We start from the raw sequence: 23,484 nt of genomic DNA, 5'->3' as shown, positions 1-23,484 counted from the left end.
CTCTGCTGGCTCGGCGAGGACCTCCCGCTGTGGGGCGTGCAGGCCATTAATCGGACAGAAGATTTGTAACCAAATTAGCAGAATCGTCCCACATTTGCATATTCAAATGCTGAGCTCGGATTTACTCTTTGGTCTCGGTGATTTTGTGTCGCGTGACCTGACGGTGATGAGTCCTCGCAGTCCTACGATCCGCCATCTTTACGGAACACACGCAGATCTCGTCTGGTCTTATGCAAATAAAGCTTAATCGTTCTGTAATGAGACGTTGCCATTCCTCGCCGTTTTTAGAACGTCGGCACGCTGTTAGTGAATACGGGACATTCTTCTGTTCACCTAGAAGCTGAACGGAGCTCCAACTTCTCACAGCTGAGGGGTTGTTACAGTGTGTCAGTCTGGAGTCCACAGAGGATTGTCTAGACTGGATATAATGGGAACATTCAGCTGGGAGAAGTCTGAGCTTTATAACCTGTTGGACCAAATTGTGAGGGTTTGGTGAGGGAATGAGCTGGATTTGGCGCAGCTCTCAGCCGCTCTCATTTGAAATCTGCACCCGCAGCATAAATAGGCGCGTTGTGGGATTAACCCCTTAACAGTGCGGCCCTTTTTCTTGTTTTTTCCATAACCTTTCTTACTTTTCCAGCGACATAGTGGTCTGCGGGTTGTTTTATTGGACAAGTTGTATCTTTCAGTGATTCTATGTAAAATTTTTAAGTGGAGTGAAAAAGAAAAAACTATTTCGCAATCTTCTTTTTTTTGGGGGGGTAGGGGGGGTAGGGGGGTGGGGGGTGGGAGTAGGGGACGCATCTTGTTCTCACAGCGTACACATTTCGGCATAAAAGACCTGATAACATTATTTATGTGTCAGAACGATTACGATGATAACTAATTTATATCCTTTTTTTTTTTTGGTGGGACGTCCTGAGGTTCTTTTTGTCCCATTTTTGATCACTTTTTATTACATAATTTCTTGCCGTCTGGATGATCAAAATTCACAATTCTGGTCTTTTGCGTATTTTTAAAATTTTCTGACTACGTTCACCGTGTGGAGTAAATAATGTGGTAATTTGTTTGATCAGACTTTTACAGACGCAACAATACAATTATTTTTTAGTATAAATATGGGAAAAAGTGGTTTTTTGTTTTTTTTTACTTTAATTACCCATTAATTTTTTCTAATAAAACCTTCTATTTTACCTCTCCTTTTAGTCCCCATAGGGGGTTTGAACTTGTGATACCAAAGTAGCACAGTATTACATTATACTCCATTTTGACAGGCCGTGTATGCCACTTCATATAAACCTGCATGCCCAGGACATTAATGTATCCCTGGGGGATGAAGGGGTTAAAATCCACACCGCTGGTCAATTTACGCAGTGGATGTTTTCCGCAGCTTGTGCATGATCTTTCTTAAGACCTCCACACTGCTGGGACTGGTGGCTTTCTGCTAGCCGTGGTCCTCCTCTTAGGGCCCGTCCACATTTGTAACTGCGTTACTGACTGAACACGGACAAGAACATGAAGGTCTATAGGAGTGTTAAGCAGCAAACATGGATGTTACTTGCTGTGCACTGTGTCTTTTACGCATGTTGCTAGGAGACTCTGGAAAAAAAAGTGCCACCATTTTTAATTTTAATTTTTTTTGCATGTGTGCAAAACAGATGTGTGATTGTTCTCAGAGAGAGAAACCAAGTAATCTTGTAGATATGATACCTTTTAATGGCTAACAACAATACATGATGTTATAGCGAGCTTTCAGGTTCTATCAACCCTTTGTTGGGCTAATGAATGAAACTAGTTTGGATGGCACACAAATGTAGCATACAGATGCGGAGGAGGGGAGGGGGGGGGGGACACACTTCTTGATCTAAATAAATGTTCACACACACAAATTTGAGACTTAAAATAACACCAGACAATCTGAGTAGAGAGATAAATACTAAATCAGTCCACTGAGCTGAGGAATGTGACAGTTTTATGATGTCTCTTAGAAGAGGATGGAAATACTACCTCTGCAGCACCCCCTATTGGATGGCAACATCCTTACAATCAATTTCTGAATTTTTATGAGAACAAGAAAAAATAAACAATGATTGGGAATAGGACGCCCATCTTGACCTCCTTCAGAACTTTGATGTTCCCCACTTTGAGCTGGACATTGGTTTTCTCCAGCAGGTTTCGGGGTATTTTGTAGCTTCCAAATTGTATAGTGTGCACACATCATCGACCAGATCAGACACAAGCTATCAGTCTCATATCCAAAATGGCTCTCTGGGCAAAAAACACCCAGACGGCCCCTTTTATTGTAAAGCATAACACCTGCCATTTAATCGGCGTTCAACAGATTACATCAGTAACATATAGAATTCTCATTTGTCGGATCATATAGAATCCCCCCTCCTTCCTGCCCACCTTCTGTCAACTCCAATGTATAAGCAAGTCTTTGTCTTACAAACATGTGCTCAAACCTGAAACTGAAAGTAGATATCTCTTTGTTGAAGAAGATTCTGTGTGGGGGATGGGGAGGACTGGGAAAACACTCAAGATGAACACAAGCAATAACATATAACACTGTGATTTAACTCTTTCCTTATGCAGCAGAGTTCCACATTAGGCTGAAGTCACAGAACACACATAATACGTCTAGTTTAGTACAAATCGATAGACATTTTACACTGACTAATCATCATGTCTATCACAATTTATGCAAGAATCCCAGGCTGAGGTTCATTCCATTCTTGAGGGTATCAAAAATAGCCATAAACTTATACTCCCAAATGCTTCTGTGACGCTGAGATTTGAAGTTGCAAAACGGATGTGATGTAAAAAAAACTGCACATAAGCAACAAAAATGCTTACAACATGTACATACGAGGGGAAACCAGTCCTTTTATTACAGACTGAATTGCGTACGCCCATGGAGTGAGCCCCCAGACCGCAATCACACGGCGGACAGCGCCACAGTGGTGCTGCTGATGTCCTGTAAATTTTGTTGCCGCGTGACAGATGGCAGCAGAGGGCAGACTGACAATATGGCGCCTGCCATGAAGAGCGCCTCAATCAGTCCATCCGCGAGAATAGACGGATCATCGGTGATTTAATCGAGGCGCTCTTCGTTCCGTTGTGTGACGGCTGTGCTGGCTGTCCGGCACGTGGCTGGTCTTCACGTCGCCACTTCTGAAACGCACCGCTTCACTGTGCTAACACCCGCTGTTCGGCCTCCGTAGACGCGCAGCGGGCATTGCTGAGTGTCAACGGGGTCGCATATTTTCCATGGAGTTTACTGACACATCTTCGCTTTATTTCCACTTTCATGCACGGCGCCATTTTGTCAGACCGCCCGCTGCTCAGTCGCACGGCAACACCCTTTTACCGGATATTGGCGGGAAGGCTCATATTGCCCCACCGCCACCATCCGCCCCTAACATAAGTTAGCTTTGGAGTGACTCTCCTAAATTCAGCCTAAGATCACCCTGATTAAGCAAGCTTTACTTAAAATTGCGAGCATCGTCCATCTGTAGTGACAAATCAGCCGCCGTCTGTCATCCATTTTGGTCACATGACGCTTCTTTGACAGGTTCATTTTACCTGTTCTTAGTAGTCACATGACCGTTTTACGCCCATCTGAATGAGCTCCTAAAATGCGGATGATGCGGAGAGACGGCACGCCCCATTTTTATCTGGAGTTCCCCTCTAAGAGTGTGTGGGGGAGGGGCTGCAAGTGCCCCAAAGCATCATGGTCACTATAAGCTGGCTGATGTGGCTTATTATCAGCAGGACGCAGGGCAGGAAGCGGAGACTGCGCTCAGCGCCAGGATTATTAATAACGGCCCGCGTCCGGGAAGCAGGAAAATAACCGGCAGGCCATTATTTAGGTTTCAATATTTTTTTTCCAGAGAAATGACACCAAAAAAGGATAAGAAAACTAATTTGTTTTCAGTCCCCAAAAGAACAGCCGCCATTCCAGAGGACTCTACCAGCCCCGCGGTACACGAGCACATCACATACAAGGACTCGCGTGTCCTGGGGTCCGTGTTTTAAAGGAGTTGTGCTTTCTTCCAAGCACAGCGCCATCCTTGTCAATAGGGTTGTGTGTGGTACTGCAGCTGCGCACCATTGTAATGAACGGGGCACACAACCCTGGACCACCCCTTTAAGGGCCCGTTACGTGGCCCTATTATCAGACACGGACATTTGTTCCCTGCAGTATAAATGTGCCAGCGAGCAGCTGATGAATGATGAAGCGCTCGTTTGTTGAGCGATCTGGTTTAGTGTTCACACATCCGATATTGGGACGGAATCTACGGCAAACTCCGCTTACAGTGGGACGCCACGTCCACGTATCATGGCAGACTTTTCTGCCGCGCATTTAAAAAAAAAATTATCACGTAACGCAGATGTACTAGGAAATTCTACACGTGGATTTTGCCCGCAGACTAGCGCTAAACCGTCACTTTGCCGCAGATGTCTGCCGCAGTTGTTGAGGCAGAACCCATGTGTGAATCTCCTCCCGCAGCGATCCTGCGGGTCAGTAATCTCACAGCATGTTCTATTTTTCTGCGATTTAGCATTAACCCTCTCCAATCCACTGTCTGACGTCTCAAGACATTATGATTTAAGGCTGTACAGCTCCGATGTTGGAAGACGTCCGTCGGGGTTCTCTTGCTGTATATTGCCAGCCTCTCCGCTGTCTGAGCCTATCCAACGTGTCACCTCATGCAGTACTGGCTTTAGCCAGCAGATAGCGCCATTGTATAACAGCAGAAAAAGAGTAAGCCCCCTAGGAAAACCAGAATACAAAGTGGATTGGAAAGGGTTAAACTAACCTGTTGTTACTACAGGAAAATCGCATCGCCCTCGCACGTACACACACGTTTACCGCAATTTTTCCATTTTCCCATTGGCAGACCGTGTGACCTTCCTGCACATGAATATTGTGTGTTCAGCGGTACAGTTTTCTCGTAAATCGCATCGCCCTCGCAGTGAAAACTGAATATCGGTTTGACTTTCTCTGATCGGTATTGCGCTTGCCTGCACAGCGTTCCCTGCAGTTGTTCTCTGCCCCTCCCCTCCCAGTCCGCCTGTTTTCGGTCATCTACAAAGGCTGCAGCAGTTTTCTAACTACCTAATGCCCCATTAGGGTAGCAAACGATGCCAGCTGCGCGCCCCGGTGATGCGCCTCCAGTGCCGTTACACAGAGGCGAGTATCGCTGGCCTCGCTCAGTGCTGCCGGCATGGAGGCGGAGTGGACCGGGGAGCGTTCTCCACCCAACCACCGTCATTCGCTGTAAGCAGTCAGTCGTTCAGAAGTGACCGACTGCGGTTTACATGGAGCGGCGTCCAGTCGGTGCATGCGCTTACACAGGACGATTAGCGGTCAGATTCCTGCAGGAGCCTGGATGATTCTGAATAGAGATGAGTGAGCACCCAAATGCTCGGGTCTGCGTTATTCGAGTCCAGCTTTTCGTAAAATTCGAGAGCTCTACTCGAGTAACGAACCCCATTGACTACAATGGGAGACTCAAGCATTTTTGTATGTGGGACGCCGGGTGCCAAGCTTTTTTTTTTTCTTGGTTCTTCTCGTTCTCTTTCTTTCTTTCTTTCTCTCTCGTTTTCTCTCTCTCTCGTTTTCTCTCTCTCTCGTTTTCTCTCTCTCTCGTTTTCTCTCTCTCTCGTTTTCTCTCTCTCTCTCATTTTCTTTCTTTCTTTCTCTCTCTCTTTCTTTCTTTTTCTCTCTCTCTCTCGTTTTCTCTGTCTCTCTCTCATTTTCTCTCTCTCTCGTTTTCTCTCTCTCTCTTTCTTTCTTTTTCTCTCTCTCGTTTTCTTTCTTTCTTTTTCTCTCTCTCTCTCTCTCTCTCGTTTTCTCTCTCTCTCTCTCTCGTTTTCTCTCTCTCTCTCGTTTTCTCTCTGTGGCGGTAAGGGGCCAAAACAGGCACGTCACAGCGGGGAGGAGCCAAAAACTGAGGCGGGGTCGAACACTGCGTGATGCTCGTTCGAGTAGCGAGCACCATCGAGTACGCTAATACTTAAACGAGCATCAAGCTCAGCAAAGTACATTCGCTCAACTCTAATGCTGAACGATAACACTGGTCAATAACCATTTTAGTGCCGGTTACATCGGAGTGATTTTAGGGTGAGTTTAGGATGGTGAATCCTAATATGGCAACGAGTTCACTAGATTGACTCAAGTTTTTGAGAAATTTTAACTTCTACCGAAAAACTTAAAAAAGCACGAAATTAACTTGAAAAGTATAAGCTACTCACAAAGCAGTATGAAAACAATACCAAATCATTGGCAAGTAAACATATTAAATACACAGTGACACAGAAAACAACATACTCTGCACAATTATTACATGAAAGAACTCTCCTATGCCAGTGATCAAGACAATCGCGTTGGAGATTCCAGCAGTCGTCTGCCATCATGGGCCTGTCCCATCTTCCTTGATACCTTTCCTCCATTACTTTGATGTTCTGATGGAACCTCTCCTCTTGTGAAATCACCAAGATTGACGGGAAATCTATTTAGGTGGCTATGGAGGAAGTCTACCTTGATGCTCATATTAGCCCTCAAATTATGAAAGCTTGTGAGCATGTCATGAACCAATTCTTCATAGTTGTGTGCTTGGTTCCCCAAGAAGGTCCTTACAACAGAGACAGAACTACACCAGGCAGATGCTTCACTATCAGTCTTGACTTCACTGAATTTGGAATCATTGATGAGCTTTCGAGTTTCAGGACCGTCGAAGTTTCCTGCTTTCAGTTCTTCACTACTGGGTCCAGGGAAGGATTTGTAAATGTACGTGAAGCAATTAGAATTTTTGTCCAAGGCCTTAACAAGTTGCTTCCTGAGGCTCGGCTTTATATGGAGCGGGGGAGGATGATTTTTTTCCCTATCAACCACATGCTCATTTATGTGATCGCTGCACCAACTGTCATATTTTCCCTTGAAGGCCATGTCCCCTTTTTCCAGTGATCTTGCTTAGCCTTGCTAGATGAATCATGGGTGCTTTGTGTATCCACTTGGCTGCCCAAGCAGGAAGTTGACCATCTCCAAACCACCACAGATAAGCCACTTGTGCTGATGGGAACCAGGTTTCTGCAGAACCATCTTACTGTTGTTGCACTCTTCACGAAGTTTTGTTGGGTGGGCAGGTGGGATAGATGCATAGTGAGTACCATTGGGTAATAGCACACATTTTAAGCTTTTGATGGACTTGTCTATAAAGAGTCGCCAGGCTTCTGGTCGATGATCTGGAAGACCGATCTCAAGACGTAGTCCCGGGACATTACTGCAGTACACAATGTCCTCATCTTCACTGAAGGATGGAAGAAGTCTCTTTTCTCTTGTCCGGTAAGCTGTAATATTAGCTTCTCTTCCTTCAGTCTGGATGCCAAGAGTTCAGATGCCTGCTTAGACAGACTGAGGTCTCGTATCAAGTCACTGAGTTCTTCCTGGGAGAACTGCCGAGGTGTAGAAACACTGGCTTCATACACTGTATCACTAGTGTTACATTCGAAGCCTTGCAAGTCTTCAACTTCTGATGATGAAAGTTCAGGAAGTGTGGTATATACTGGCACTGGCACATCTTCACTGAGTGGCACAGGGCGCCCTGCTGACTCCAAATCAGGATACTCCCACTTATGTTTCTTGTACCTATTGATGGCTTTTAGATTCACAACACAAAAATAACAGTTGGTGATCTTGTGGCTCTCTCCATACCCCTAGGACAGTGATGGCGAACCTTTATAAACCGAGTGCCCAAACTGCAACACAAAACCCACTTATTTATTGCAAAGTGCCAACATGTCAGGGGGCGGGGCTTATCACGGCGTATGATTTTACCCCCGTCGTTCTGAAAAAGGACCGGGCCGCTTCAAAAATAGACCAGGGTGTGGATTTGGACTGCTCTTTGGATGCGGAAATACTGCAGAAAGTCCTCAGCGGAAATGTCTGTGGAAAATTCTGCAGCATTTCCACATCCAAAAAGCAGTCAAAATCTTCACCCTGTCTATTTTAAAACAGCCCTGCCCATTTCTGCCATATCTAAACATTCCCCAGTGGTAATAGTGACACCCCCCCAGCTGCCCCCAGTATAGTAGTGACACCCCACAGCCGCCCCCCACAGCGCACCCCCGCGTAATGGTGACACCCCACAGCGCACCCCCGCGTAATGGTGACACCCCACAGCGCACCCCCGCGTAATGGTGACACCCCACAGCGCACCCCCGCGTAATAGTGACACCCCAACAGCGCACCCTCGCAGTAATAGCGACACCCCACAGTGGCCCCCCCACGTAATAGCGACACACCACAGTGGCCTCCCCGAGTAATAGCGACACCCCACAGCAGCCCCCGCGTAATAGTGCCAGCCCACAGTGGCCCCCAGAGTAATAGCAACACCCCACAGTGTACCCCCAGTCTGTGCTGCAGCCGCTCTGGGTCCTGCTCTCCAGCTGCCAACGCCACTCCCTCCACTGGCAGTTACTGTGCTCATGCCGCTGGCACTCTGTGTTTTGCTGCCGACGCCACTCCCTCCAGCATCACTGCTGCTGCCGCCGCTGCTCTCTCTGCTCGGTCCGCCGCTGCTCTCTCTGCTCGGTCCGCCGCTGCTCTCTCTGCTCGGTCCGCCGCTGCTCTCTCTGCTCGGTCCGCCGCTGCTCTCTCTGCTCGGTCCACCGCTGCTCCCTCTGCTTCGTCCGCCGCCGACGCTTCCCCTGGTAAGGCCACACACGCCCCCAGCCTATCAGAAGCTGGGGGTGTTACAACATGTCAAACCCCTGTATTATGTTGCCACCACTAACTTCTGGTGGCGATATAATACAAGATTACCGGGGAGCCGCGGCCCCTGCTGGTACTCGCAAGTGGTGAGCGGCTGATGGCGGCGCGTGCCAGCAGGGAGGGCTCTGCGTGCCACCTCTGGCAGGCGTGCCATAGGTTCGCCACCACTGCCATAGGCACTCCAAAGTTTAAACTTTTCTTTTTTTTTGATTTGTCCACTTCCGTAGACCGTCCACACAGGTTTTACAAACCTTATGAGGAGCCCAAGACTTATCTTGGTCCCCAAGATGAATCCCGAAATATGCAAAATATGCTTCCTTAAGGCCGCCTGCAGACAGCCGGGTCGGATCCCCTGCGAGAGTTCTCGCAGCGGGATCCGACCTGAGCCCCTGCAGGGACCAGTGCGGCGCTCACCTCTTCCGCGGCTCCGGCTCTTTTATGTGCCAGCCAGCCGTCGCATGCGCAGAGCAGAGCTAGCGGCCCGGGAGTGGCATTTCAGAAATAGAGCATGCCGCGATTTGTTTTCCGTGTGTGATTTCGCCGGAGACCGGTAATGTCAGAATACAAAGCTTATTTGATGAACACCCTGTATTTTAAAAACTAGAGCCAATTTAGAAAAAACAATGGATTCAGCAATACCAAAACATTTTTTGTTGGCCTGTGAATCATCCCATGTAAACGGGCCATTCCGCACACTGTGCACTACTTGTGATTGGCCAGTGCTGAACATGTGAGCAGCTGTGGCCAATCGGAGCAGGTACGCTGGTACTCATAACGGAAGCACTGCGGGGTCTGCAGATTGCTTAACCATCTTGGATGGCCAAAAAAGGAACCTGACGCCGGCAGATCGAAGGGAAGAACTCTTGCAGGTAATGTACCCGCTTCCCACTCCAGTCCAGAAACCAGAGGGGCGCTTATATAGGACAAGCACTACGCTATTGTCCCGGACTCGGTAGTAAGGCGGTGCGCACATCTGCGTCAGGAGCGTCTGTCACGTATGCATCAGTCCGGTGGACATGCATGGAAGGACCCCATGGACCCCAGTATAAGATAATGGCGTCCACTGCTTGCTGCCGCAGTCTATAGTGCAGCAGATTCGGCACCATTTCATGTTTTGTGTTTCTGATGGCAGCGATGGCTTTAGAGGGGTATTTCCATCTCTGTGTCTCATAGCTGAGATGTGAATCTGCTGCTATAGTTACCGGCCGCTGACTACGTAAACAGCCGGTCGCTTCGGCGTAGCGCTGTTGCGTAGTTTCCATTGAAATGAATGGGAGCTACGGAAACAGTGTAGCACAGTGCAGTATGCTGTTCCTGGGGTGTTACGGTGTAGCACAGTGCAGTATGCTGTTCCTGGGGTGTTACGGTGTAGCACAGTGCAGTATGCTATTCCTGGGGTGTTATGGTGTAGCACAGTGCAGTATGCTGTTCCTGGGGTGTTACGGTGTAGCACAGTGCAGTATGCTATTCCTGGGGTGTTACGGTGTAGCACAGTGCAGTATGCTGTTCCTGGGGTGTTACGGTGTAGCACAGTGCAGTATGCTGTTTCTGGGGTGTTACGGTGTAGCACAGTGCAGTATGCTGTTCCTGGGGTGTTACGGTGTAGCACAGTGCAGTATGCTGTTTCTGGGGTGTTACGGTGTAGCACAGTGCAGTATGCTGTTCCTGGGGCGTAACGGTGTAGCACAGCGCAGTATGTTGTTCCTGGGGCGTTACGGTGTAGCACGGTGCAGTATGCTGTTTCTGGGGTGTTACGGTGTAGCACAGTGCAGTATGCTGTTCCTGGGGCGTAACGGTGTAGCACAGCGCAGTATGTTGTTCCTCGGGCGTTACGGTGTAGCACAGCGCAGTATGCTGTTCCTGGGGCGTTACGGTGTAGCACTGCGCAGTATGCTGTTCCTGGGGCGTTACGGTGTAGCACAGTGCAGTATGCTGTTCCTGGGGTGTTACGGTGTAGCACAGCGCAGTATGCTGTTCCTGGGGCGTTACGGTGTAGCACAGTGCAGTATGCTGTTCCTGGGGTGTTACGGTGTAGCACAGTGCAGTATGCTGTTCCTGGGGCGTTACTGTGTAGCATGGTGCAGTATGCTGTTCCTGGGGTGTTACGGTGTAGCACGGCGCAGTATGCTGTTCCTGGGGCGTTACGGTGTAGCATGGCGCAGTATGCTGTTCCTGGGGCGTTACGGTGTTGTACAGTGCAGTATGCTGTTCCTGGGGCGTTACGGTGTAGCACAGTGCAGTATGTTCCTCGGGCGATACGGTGTAGCACAGCGCAGTATGCTGTTCCTGGGGCGTTACGGTGTAGCACAGTGCAGTATGCTGTTCCTGGGGCGTTACGGTGTTGTACAGTGCAGTATGCTGTTTCTGGGGCGTTACGGTGTAGCACAGTGCAGTATGTTGTTCCTCGGGCGATACGGTGTAGCAAAGTGCAGTATGCTGTTCCTGGGGTGTTACGGTGTAGCACGGTGCAGTATGCTGTTCCTGGGGCGTTACTGTGTAGCATGGTGCAGTATGCTGTTCCTGGGGTGTTACGGTGTAGCACGGCGCAGTATGCTGTTCCTGGGGCGTTACGGTGTAGCACGGCGCAGTATGCTGTTCCTGGGGCGTTACGGTGTTGTACAGTGCAGTATGCTGTTCCTGGGGCGTTACGGTGTAGCACAGTGCAGTATGTTCCTCGGGCGATACGGTGTAGCACAGCGCAGTATGCTGTTCCTGGGGCGTTACGGTGTAGCACAGTGCAGTATGCTGTTCCTGGGGCGTTACGGTGTTGTACAGTGCAGTATGCTGTTCCTGGGGCGTTACGGTGTAGCACAGTGCAGTATGTTGTTCCTCGGGCGATACGGTGTAGCACAGTGCAGTATGCTGTTCCTGGGGCGTTACTGTGTAGCACAGTGCAGTATGCTGTTCCTGGGGCGTTACGGTGCCCCACAGTGCAGTATGCTGTTCCTTGGGCGTTACGGTGTAGCACAGCGCAATATGCTGTTCCTAGGGCGTAACGGTGTAGCACAGTGCAGTATGCTGTTCCTAGGGCGTTACGGTGTAGCACAGTGCAGTACGCTATTCCTAGGGCGGTACGGTGTTGCACAGTGCAGTATGCTGTTCCTAGGGCGTTACGGTGTAGCACAGCGCAATATGCTGTTCCTAGGGCGTTACGGTGTAGCACAGTGCAGTATGCTGTTCCTTGGGTGTTACGGTGTAGCTAGTTGTGCTACGCTGTTTCCGCCACTCCCGTTCACTAGAATTAGAGCTTAGCAAACAGCGCTGCGCCAAAGTATTCGTGTGTTTTTGGCAGGTAGTTGGCAGGTGTTTTTGGCAGGTAGTTGGCAGGTGTTTTTGGCAGCCCTGAAAATCCGGGGTGAATACCCCTCTCGGTGTCGGAGTCCTCGTACACAAGGGGCGGTTCTTCCCAGTAGATAAGCTTCGATCAAGGAGATCGCTTCCCGGCCGCTTCCATGTGCGGCAAACAATAGTTCATCCTGCAGAGAACCATGGCCTCACGTGGGCAGACGGTCAGGTGCAGTCGTTGGTCTCCAATCTCTCCGGCTGTTCCAGAACTACAACTCCCAGCATGTCCTGCCAGCTGCAGTCATCCCATATACAGACGACTGCTGAGTGATTACAGAAAGCCCCGAGTCAGGGCGATGGGCCGCGGATCGCTGGGGGGGTTAGTTCCTCAGTAACCGCAGCAGGAAGTGCAAGACTTGTGTCACACGGAAACCCCCCTGCAAGATGTTACCCAACGGAGAGAGCTGCGCTGTATGCTACATCCTGCCCCGCAGCCGGCAGGGAATGCTGGGACTTGTAGTGTTATACCTGGCATGGCGGGAAGGTTGAACAAGTGACAAGAGGGCGTTATAGTGATGCAGTAGGTAATGTGTGATCTGACCCGGGTGGGGGATCCGGTTATCAGTAGACCCATCGGGTCGGTCCTCATCGACCCCCCCCCCCCCCTACATCTCCGCTAATTCACTTCATTATCTGTGAACCCTCATGTTTTACTTTAGTGATGGGAAAATCAATAAGGCCGCTAATTAACCCGGCGGAGGGCGGCTTATGTATTCCTGACCGCTAACTGTTAACTAATGTGCGCTCATATAACCGGAGTATACGTGCAGTAATTATACCGCCGCTGTATCACACGTGAGAGGATTAGATATACGGCTCAGCAGACTGTATCACATGAGATTAGATACACGGCTCAGCAGACTGTATCACATGAGATTAGATACACGACTCAGCAGACTGTATCAAATAAGATTAGATACACGGCTCAGCAGACTGTATCACATGAGATTAGATACACGGCTCAGCAGACTGTATCACATGAGATTAGATACACGGCTCAGCAGACTGTATCACATAAGATTAGATACACGGCTCAGCAGACTGTATCACATAAGATTAGATACACGGCTCAGCAGACTGTATCAAATAAGATTAGATACACGGCTCAGCAGACTGTATCACATGAGATTAGATACACGGCTCAGCAGACTGTATCACATAAGATTAGATACACGGCTCAGCAGACTGTATCACATAAGATTAGATACACGGCTCAGCAGACTGTATCAAATAAGATTAGATACATCGCTCAGCAGACTGTATCACATAGGATAGGATTAGATACATGGATCAGCGATCAGTATTACACAGGATAGGATTAGATACACGGCTCAGCAGACAGTATCACACAGGATAGGATTAGATACACGGCTCAGCAGACAGTATCACACAGGATAAGATTAGATACACGGCTCAGCAGTCAGTATCACACAGGATAGGATTAGATACACGGCTCAGCAGACAGTATCACACAGGATAGGATTAGATACATAGCTCAGCAGTCAGTATCACACAGGATAGGATTAGATACATAGCTCAGCAGTCAGTATCACACAGGATAGGATTAGATACACGGCTCAGCAGACAGTATCACACAGGATAGAATTAGATATACAGCTCAGCAGACAGTATCACACAGGATAGGATTAGATACACAGCTCAGCAAACAGTATCACACAGGATAGGATTAGATACACAGTTCAGCAGACAGTATCACACAGGATAGGATTGGATACACGGCTCAGCAGACAGTATCACACAGGATAGGATTAGATATACGGCTCAGCAGACAGTATCACACAGGATAGGATTAGATACACAGCTCAGCAGACAGTATCACACAGAATAGGATTAGATACACAGCTCAGCAGTCAGTATCACACAGGATCGGATTAGATACACAGCTCAGCAGTCAGTATCACACAGGATCGGATTAGATACACAGCGTAGCAGACAGTATCACACAGGATAGGATTAGATACAACAGCTCAGTAGACAGTATCACACAGGATAGGATTAGATACACGGCTCAGCAGACAGTATCACACAGGATAGGATTAGATACACGGCTCAGCAGACAGTATCACACAGGGTAGGATTAGATACACAGCTCAGCAGACTGTATCACACAGGATAGGATTAGATACACAGCTCAGCAGACAGTATCACACAGGATAGGATTAGATACACGGCTCAGCTGACAGTATCACACAGGGTAGGATTAGATACACGGATCAGCAGACAGTATCACACAAGATAGGATTAGATACACGGCTCAGCAGACAGTACCACACAGAATAGGATTAGATACACGGCTCAGCAGTCAGTATCACACAGAATAGGATTAGATACACGGCTCAGCAGAGTGTATCACATGAGATTAGATCAATGGCTCAGCAGACAGTATCACACACGGTAGGATTAGATACGCTGGCAGTCGGTGGCCGCTCTCCTCCGCAGCGATGCTACTGGATGAGGGCGGCTGCGTTGCTGGTTGCCATGGTTATAGATAGAACACTAGTGAGCAGAGAGATATTTCAGGACTCCGGTGTTGGTGGATGATGCAGCCGTCGCTCCGCAGCCCCTCCGCACACGGCCATGTCCGTGGAGAAGTCTCCCCTCGCAGGCTCCAGACCATGACCTGGAGGGCCAAGAGGCCCAGTGAGCGGGGAGCCGCGGGGCCGGTGGGTACAGAAGTAGTCCTTGCGTCATGTGACATGGCGGATAGTCTGGGGTCTCCGCTGACCTGTCTGTGTCTTCTCTATGCAGAATAAAGAAAAGGAGAAGATGAAGGAGAGAGAAAAGGACTCCAAAGAGAAGGACACGCGCTACACTAATGGCCACCTCTTCACCACCATCACCGTGTCCGGGACCACCATGTGCTTCGTCTGCAGCAAGAGCATCACGGCGAAGGAGGCTCTTATATGTCCCAGTAAGTATGTGAACCCCCTTGGTGATGTCATTGGCTCACCTTATACCCCAGACGTTGGAGGCTATTGACCAGGCCCCCCACATAACATGCCGGGCGGTCAGGCCTTAGGTACTGCGCCCATCCTGCGGGGCGTAGACCACTGGGCAGCATGAGATGTGTGGGTGTACAGCAGAGCCCTGGCAGTGGGGGAGCTGTGAGGACCTCTGCAGGCGGCAAAGCTGGAAATTCATGAAAAACGGGGCAGCAAATGGTTAAAGGCAGAAACACAGGAGCCCACCTGCCGTCGGGCACAGATGCCCTATTCATGCCGCCTACATCATGTTATCTTCAGGTGTTTTTGCCGTTGCCTATCATTAAGGATTGTTGCTATGGGTAATTCTGGGCATAGACATGAGTGCCTATCTGAGCACCTACTGAGGAGAGGTAAGCCATTTACAGGGGTGCTCTAGTGGTCACATCATGTAACACTACTGATGATGACCGGGCATTGTGCGGCTGGGTAAGGAAATAACGGGCGTCACAATGTGAACCTCCTGCCATAACAGGTAATGAGCGCGGACGGTCCGTACAGGCCAGCACATGCGTGACCGTAGTGCTCATAGATCTAGGAGTGATCGACTGATGGATGTCCGCATGGGTTCTGCGGGCAACAGATTGGATTTCACATTCCATCTGGCTGCAGTCATACAGGATAGCAGTGGCGAGATATGTCTATGTCTAGCCATTGTAGGGTCTAGATGTGCATGCTGAGACCTGTAGTTCTCCGGTGGACCGCCATCACTCTGGTTTCTGATATGTAAATACATAAGCCTCCGCGAGCTCCTGGACGCCACGTATTAAAGGGTTCGTTCACACGTAGCGGAGATGTTGCATATATATATATATGTTGCATCATCGGGGAAAGATGGCAGCGCTCAGAAGCGGCTGACTGTGTGCGCTGCGCTGTTGGTGCCGGCAGTGAGTGGTCAGCATTCAGAGGCTAGAGGAGCTGCTGAATCCAAGTCAGAGTCCGCACTAGTGGTTGTGTGAGCGTACTTGTAGAGTCATGATGGAGGATGTAGCGCTTCTCAGAGAACGCCGCACACACCGTAAGCTGCAAATAGGTCCAAAGTTGGACGCGTTAATCTACACCAACGGCCCCTTTATTAGAGACCCCCCTCTAGTGGCGCGTTAGACTCCTTGTGAACCAGCAATTTGTCGCGCCGTAGATTCCACTCGGTGATTAAATCGTTCTGCAGGAATATCGGCCCCTGCGGACAGGAAGCTTCTTGTAGTTGCTGCAGATTAGATGGAGATGCTGACATGTTCTGTCTAGCTGACAGGAAGGGGTCAGCGATTCATGCTGCTCGCACCAAATTCTGACCTCCCATCACCAACAGAAATCTGGTTCCATCTGACCAGGAGATGTTTTCCCGCTGCTCAGTGATACAAGTTTTGCGCTCTTTTGCTCGCTGGAATCTCACCTTCCTGTTTCTCTTAGACACAATGGCGCTGGAACTGGTTGTCCGCTGTTATATCCCATCTGTGCTAAGGAGCGGCTAGTTGTGCGTTCGGACACGTTAGTTGGAGCTCCAGTGTTGTATTTACTGACTGTGCAGCGCCTGTTGGGCAGAATGATTCCTGACATCCTCCTCTGACCCCTTTCAGTGATGAGATGTTTCCGTCCACAGGATCGCATTTCACTGAATGCTTTTCTCGATCGCGCCTTTCACGGTATACCTGCTGCATACATCTACGGATCTGAGTAATGCGATATGGTAGCGGTGACGGATAATATACGCACGCCTGTAGGAGATAGTTGCACCCAAGAATATCAGCCCAACAACTTGTATGCCACGGGGGCTACGTGCCTCCTAGGTCGAGGACAGGTACAGTTTGCACCCTGGCGTCAGTGCAGAAGACCTCTGGTCACATTGGGCGAGTGGACTTTGCAGCGGATGCCCTATTTCCCGCCGCAGTGTGAACAGCTCACTGTATCCAGTGAGATATGAGTGGCCCTCCGTCCCTCTCAGCGGAGCGCACACGTGCCGCCGCCGGGAGCGTCTCTCTGCCAACGTGAGATTTCTTTAGAACATGCTGTTCTGTGGATTCAGTACATTTCCAAAAATGTGTCTGCATCCACCCCCCCGTCCTGCCGGAATACATTAGTGTTACATATGGCTGGCAGACTCGCGGCTCATCTGTAATACGGATGAGATCTCTGTCCGCTGTAGTATTATACAATGAATGGCCACTTTATTAAAGACCCCAACTCTTTTATTAGAGCTCCCAGCTCTATGTTGAGCCCCCGGCCCTCTCACAAGTGGTGCTTCCCTGTATGTAGATTCTCCCCGTGACTCCTGCGTGTGGCATAAAATCACGTGAAAAATTTTCTGTGGATCAGTTTCAGTGTGAATCCACATTAGATGAAAAATCCAGCGATCGGAGCGACTTTCAAGGAGGTCCGGTCATCGATGCTAGACTAGCCGGGGGCTCACTGCCAACCTCGGGGGGGGGGTTTCTCTTGTAACGGTGTGGAGAATATACAGAGAATGGTGTGATCAAGGAAAACATCCAGCGAAAGGCGATCCTGTGGAAGGAAACAACTCATCACCGAAAGGGGTCAGAAGAGGATGTCAGGAATCGTTCTGACCAACAGGCACTGCACAGTCAGTAAATACAACGCTGGAGCTCCAACTAACGTATCTGAAGACCAATGGAGGTCCAATGCACTACTAGATGGGGGTCTCTAATAAAGTGGCCATTCAGTGCAGTGGGGAAGACATTGCTGTTCTTTTTACATGGACTCCTTATAGGCTGACTAGACAGATAGACTGTTAGAAATTAAATGGTTAAATGAGTCCTTTACTCACAGATTAATCCATTTGTTTAGTGCCCCCCTCCTCCAGCTCCCCTAGGACCCCTTAATACGACTGCTTGTTCTGCCATCCCCCTGCAGCGGTACTAATTATCACAGACTTCCGTGTTTGATCTGTTCCGTCTCCAGGCAAGATCCACAATTCTTTCAGAGCTGTAATCTGAGGTTTGCAAGGTAAATAGGGCGGAGATTTCTGCTCTCATGGCTGGTATATTTATCCAGGATAACGAGACCACACAAACGAAGGACTTCTAATTCCAGATTAAACCGCCACCTATGGCTGCAGCCTCTAATCCCACCGCAATCCCAAATACGGGTCATCTAATTGTCAGATCAGTAAAGCTCGCCGGCATCTGAAAGCCTGAGAATCACAGTACAAATATCAAACAAGCAATCCACAATACACCCTAGAGTATGACAATGCATAGAACACCAGTCCTCCAGAGCTGAAATCTCCCAGCATTCCATGCTGCTCCAGTTTCACTGTACTGTTATCTGATGTATAAAAAGCCAATTGACTCCTAGATTATAGAAGCTCAGGATCAATACAGGATAAGTAATATATGTCCACAATGACTCTACCAGCAGAATAGTGAGTGCAGCTCTGGGGTATAATACAGAATGTAACTCAGGATCAGTACAGGATAAGTAATATATGTCCACAATGACTCTACCAGCAGGATAGTGAGTGCAGCTCTGGAGTATAATACAGGATGTAACTCAGGAGCAGTACAGGATAAGTAATGTATGTACACAGTGACTCAACAGCAGAATAGTGAGTGCAGCTCTGGAGTATAATATAGGATATACCTCAGGAACAGTACAGGATAAGTAATGTATGTACACAGTGACTCTACCAGCAGGATAGTGAGTGCAGCTCTGGAGTATAATACAGAATGTAACTCAGGATCAGTACAGGATAAGTAATATATGTACGCAGTGATGCCACCAGCAGAATAGTGAGTGCAGCTCTGGAGTATAATACAGAATGTAACTCAGGAACAGTACAGGATAAGTAATGTATGTATATAGTGACTCTGCTATTTATATATAAAGCGCAGCATGGGGTTTACTCTCATGGGGTAATGTTGTCAGTGCCCATGAAGGCTGTAGTGGTTGTGCAGGCTGTGAGCAGCGCCCCATGTCCTCAGTCCCTCCACGGTGCAGCTGTCCCCACCTGTCCCGGAGCCCCTTCCAAGCAGCTGCGCAGCCTTCACCCTTAATAGCTTCCTTGTGCTCCAACAGACAGCATCTGCGCAGACGGTCAGCTGCAGTCGGAGTAATCCCAGCCTGCGGCCCCTCGTATCCCTGCCGCAGTTGTGTAGTATTTCGGTCGCTCACCTGTCGCTCTGTGCCGTTACTTTTCTGTATAATTATAGATAAATCTTCCCTGATGATGATAATCAGTCACTCTCACATGAGACTCCAGATCTGTGAGGGTGAAGCCTGCGCCCCGTCTGCGGCTCTCCTGGCCCTGGGTGAAGCCTGCGCCCCGTCTGCGGCTCTCCTGGCCCTGGGTGAAGCCTGCGCCCCGTCTGCGGCTCTCCTGGCCCTGGGTGAAGCCTGCGCCCCGTCTGCGGCTCTCCTGGCCCTGGGTGAAGCCTGCGCCCCGTCTGACACTCTCCTGGCCCCGGGTGAAGCCTGCGCCCCGTCTGCGGCTCTCCTGGCCCCGGGTGAAGCCTGCGCCCCGTCTGCGGCTCTCCTGGCCCTGGGTGAAGCCTGCGCCCCGTCTGCGGCTCTCCTGGCCCCGGGTGAAGCCTGCGCCCCGTCTGCGGCTCTCCTGGCCCTGGGTGAAGCCTGCGCCCCGTCTGCGGCTCTCCTGGCCCTGGGTGAAGCCTGCGCCCCGTCTGCGGCTCTCCTGGCCCCGGGTGAAGCCTGCTCCCCGTCTGACACTCTCCTGGCCCTGGGTGAAGCCTGCGCCCCGTCTGCGGCTCTCCTGGCCCTGGGTGAAGCCTGCGCCCCGTCTGCGGCTCTCCTGGCCCTGGGTGAAGCCTGCGCCCCGTCTGCGGCTCTCCTGGCCCTGGGTGAAGCCTGCGCCCCGTCTGCGGCTCTCCTGGCCCTGAATACATTTTGGACTACAGAATAACTTGTGACATTTACAAAACTCCTTTTGTGTACTGAAATCTGTTCTTCTCCTGCATGTAACAGACTCACAACCTGTATAACAGGCGGGGCGGCGGGGCGGGGGATCTAATGTGTGATTAACACACAATGTCGCTTCCCGCCTCCGTAAATCGGGCTCAGCTCAGATCAGAGACGGCACAGATTTTAAATAGTTAATTTTGGAAGTTATTAAAGGGGTGGTCTCGCGAAAGCAAGTGGGTCTATACACTTCTGTATGGCCATATTAATGCACTTTGTAATATACATCGTGCATTAAATATGAGCCATACAGAAGTTATTCACTTACCTGCTCCGTTGCTAGCGTCCCCGTTGCCATGGTTCCGTCTAACTTCGGTGTCTTCTTGCTTTTTTAGACGCGCTTGCGCAGATGCATCTTCTCCCTTCGGCTGGTCTTGGAAGCATCGGCGTTTTGGCTCCGCCCCCTTTTCGCGTCATCGCGTAGCTCCGCCCCCGTCATGTGCCGATTCCAGCCAATCAGGAGGCTGGAACCGGCACACGTCATGGGGCGGAGCTACGCGATGATGCGTACAAGGGGGCGGAGCCAAAATGCCGATGCTGCCGAGCGGAGCCGAAGGGAGAAGACGGATCTGCGCAAGCGCGTCTAAAAAGGCAAGAAGACACCGAAATTAGACGGAACCATGGCGACGGGGACGCTAGCAACGGAGCAGGTAAGTGAATAACCTCTGTATGGCTCATATTTAATGCACGATGTATATTACAAAGTGCATTAATATGGCCATACAGAAGTGTATAGACCCACTTGCTTTCGCGAGACCACCCCTTTAAGCATCTCAGACGATGTGGTGACAAGTCTGCTGGCCCGGAGTGTAACCAACAATGTCACCACCTTGTAGCAACACGGAGCATAAGGAGAACCACACATCTATCTGTGATACCGAGTGCTGGGCCGTGTATCTAATCCTATCCTGTGTGATACTGTCTGCTGAGCCGTGTATCTAATCCTGTCCTGTGTGATACTGTCTTCTGAGCTGTGTATCTAATCCTATCCTGTGTGATACTGTTTGCTGAGCCGTGTATCTAATCCTGTCCTGTGTGATACTGTCTGCTGAGCTGTGTATCTAATCCTATCCTGTGTGATCATGTCTGCTGAGCCGTGTATCTAATCCTATCCTGTGTAATACTGTCTTCTGAGCTGTGTATCTAATCCTGTTGTGTGTGATACTGTCTGCTGAGGACTGTATCTAAGCATATCATGTGTGATACGGTCTGCTGAGCTGTGTATCTAATCCTGTCCTGTGTGATACTGTCTGCTGAGCCGTGTATCTAATCCTATCCTGTGTGATACTGCCTGCTGAGCCATGTATCTAATCCCCTCTTGTGTGATACTGTCTGCTGAGCCGTGTATCTAATCCTATCCTGTGTGATACTGTCTGCTGAGCCGTGTATCTAATCCTATCCTGTGTGATACTGTCTGCTGAGCCGTGTATCTAATTCAATCCTGTGTGATACTGTCTGTTGAGCGTGTATCTAACATCCTAATCTGTGATACTGTCTGCTGAGCTGTGTATCTAACATCCTAATCTGTGATACTGTCACTGTAGGGGGCACTAAGGGAGCATCATGACTGTGTGGGAGACACAAAGGGGGTATTGTTACTCTGGGAGGGCAGTAAAGGAGTATCATGACTGCGGGGGTGGATAACTAAAAAGGCTTCATTACTGTGCGGGGGGTTAGCTAAATGGGTCATCATTACTGTATGGGAGACAAAGGGGGCATCATCATTGTGGGAGACACAAAGGGGGTATTGTTACTGTGGGGGGCACTAAGGGAATATCATTACTGTGTGTGTGGGGTAACTAACGGGGTGTCATTACTGTGTGTGTGTGGGGGGGGGGGTCACTAAGAGGGCATTGTTACTGTGTGGGGGTCACTAAGTGGGCATCATTGTGTGGGTCACTAAGAGGGCATCATTACTGTATGGGAGGTTCACTAAGGGGGCATAATTACTGAATGTGGGGGGGGGGGTATCTGAGGGGGCATCATTACTGTATGGGAGGGTCACTAAGGAGGCATAATTACTGAATGTCGGAGGTCACTGAGGGGGCATCATTATTGTGTAAGAGGTTTTCTAAGGGGTCATCATTATTGTGTGGGTGTCAAAGAGAGTATCATTACTATGTGTGTGGGGGGTCACAGAGGGCATCATTACTGTGTGGTGGTCACTGAGAGGGCATCATTACTGTGTGGTGGTCACTGAGAGGGCATCATTACTGTGTGGTGGTCACTGAGAGGGCATCATTTCTGTGTGGTGGTCACTGAGAGGGCATCATTACTGTGTGGGGATCACTGAGAGGGCATCATTACTGTGTGGTGGTCACTGAGAGGGCATCATTTCTGTGTGGTGGTCACTGAGAGGGCATCATTACTGTGTGGTGGTCACTGAGAGGGCATCATTACTGTGTGGGGATCACTGAGAGGGCATCATTACTGTGTGGGGATCACTGAGAGGGCATCATTACTGTGTGGTGGTCACTGAGAGGGCATCATTACTGTGAGGCGGGGAAGGTGATTGGGTGGGTTAGAGGTGTGGAATAGCACTGTAGCATGGCGTTGTCCTCCTTTCCATGCTTTGGAAGTTGGCTACCAATATACACCAATCCGGACACTGATGGGGGTTTGAATGTTTTTTCCTTTTGAAACCCCAATAATGTAACCGACATATAAACCTAACAACCGAATACAAGTCCCCAGACCCCCGCACGAGGCCAGCGGGTGTGTAAGAGTTAATCACAACTGTCAGGGTGGGGCAGGAGCTTCCTCGTGGGTAGAAGTGAATGGCGGAAGCCCCCCCCCTCCTCCTCCTCTCCGTAGTCCGACCTTTATAATGTACAGTACTGAGGAGGGTCCAATACTGTGAAGAGGAGGTAGAGCCACAATCACCTCGCACCCATCAGGCATTCTGGGCGCAGTAGTGCCACCCCAGAGGACAGTGGAGGCGCTGCGCCTTTATTATACACAACGTTTTGCATCATTCTGTCTCCTGATCGGGGGGCAGTTAACTCTTTACTGGGCTTGGGACGTGGCAGCGGTTAGAGGGCCTCTGCCAGCGTACGGTGCCCTGAGGGAGATGACGTATGCTGAAGCTGCAGCGCCGGTAATGAGGAACGAGGGCAGACAACTCATCTCCTGTAGCCGCTCACAAAGGCTCCATTGTGTGGAGGCCGAATCACACAGACAGCAAATCACAAGCTCCCCGCCGAACACTGCAAAACCGCAAAAACTGCCATCTACTGCTGAGGACACCGCCAGAACCAGGACAAGATGGCGCGTGGAACGGTCAGTTAATGCTCCTGCTATGTGCCTCATGCCTCTGCAGACAATGGCCGCCGCAGTGTCTAATGTCGTTAGCGCACTACTACCCGAGAGTATCATGGCGGTACAGTTTATACACTGTATTCATACTTCATCGTGCGGTGCTGGATTATG

The 23,484-nt window shown here is 49.8% G+C and overlaps 1 protein-coding gene across 4 annotated transcripts in view; it reads left to right on the top strand.

Moving 5' to 3' along the window:
* Window positions 1-23,484, top strand: part of ARHGEF2 (Rho/Rac guanine nucleotide exchange factor 2) — a 116,528-nt gene that overhangs the window by 70,978 nt on the left and 22,066 nt on the right. For all 4 annotated transcript variants that reach the window (XM_066608725.1, XM_066608726.1, XM_066608727.1 and 1 more), the window contains one exon: window positions 14,894-15,056. In XM_066608725.1, coding sequence (XP_066464822.1) covers window positions 14,894-15,056 — 163 coding nt within the window. The remainder of the gene's footprint in view (window positions 1-14,893; window positions 15,057-23,484) is intronic.

This window comes from Eleutherodactylus coqui, chromosome 6, assembly GCF_035609145.1.
Source record: "Eleutherodactylus coqui strain aEleCoq1 chromosome 6, aEleCoq1.hap1, whole genome shotgun sequence".
NCBI lineage: Eukaryota > Metazoa > Chordata > Amphibia > Anura > Eleutherodactylidae > Eleutherodactylus > Eleutherodactylus coqui.
The sequence above is the reverse complement of the archived record's forward strand: the minus strand, read 5'-3'. Positions and strand labels throughout refer to the sequence as shown.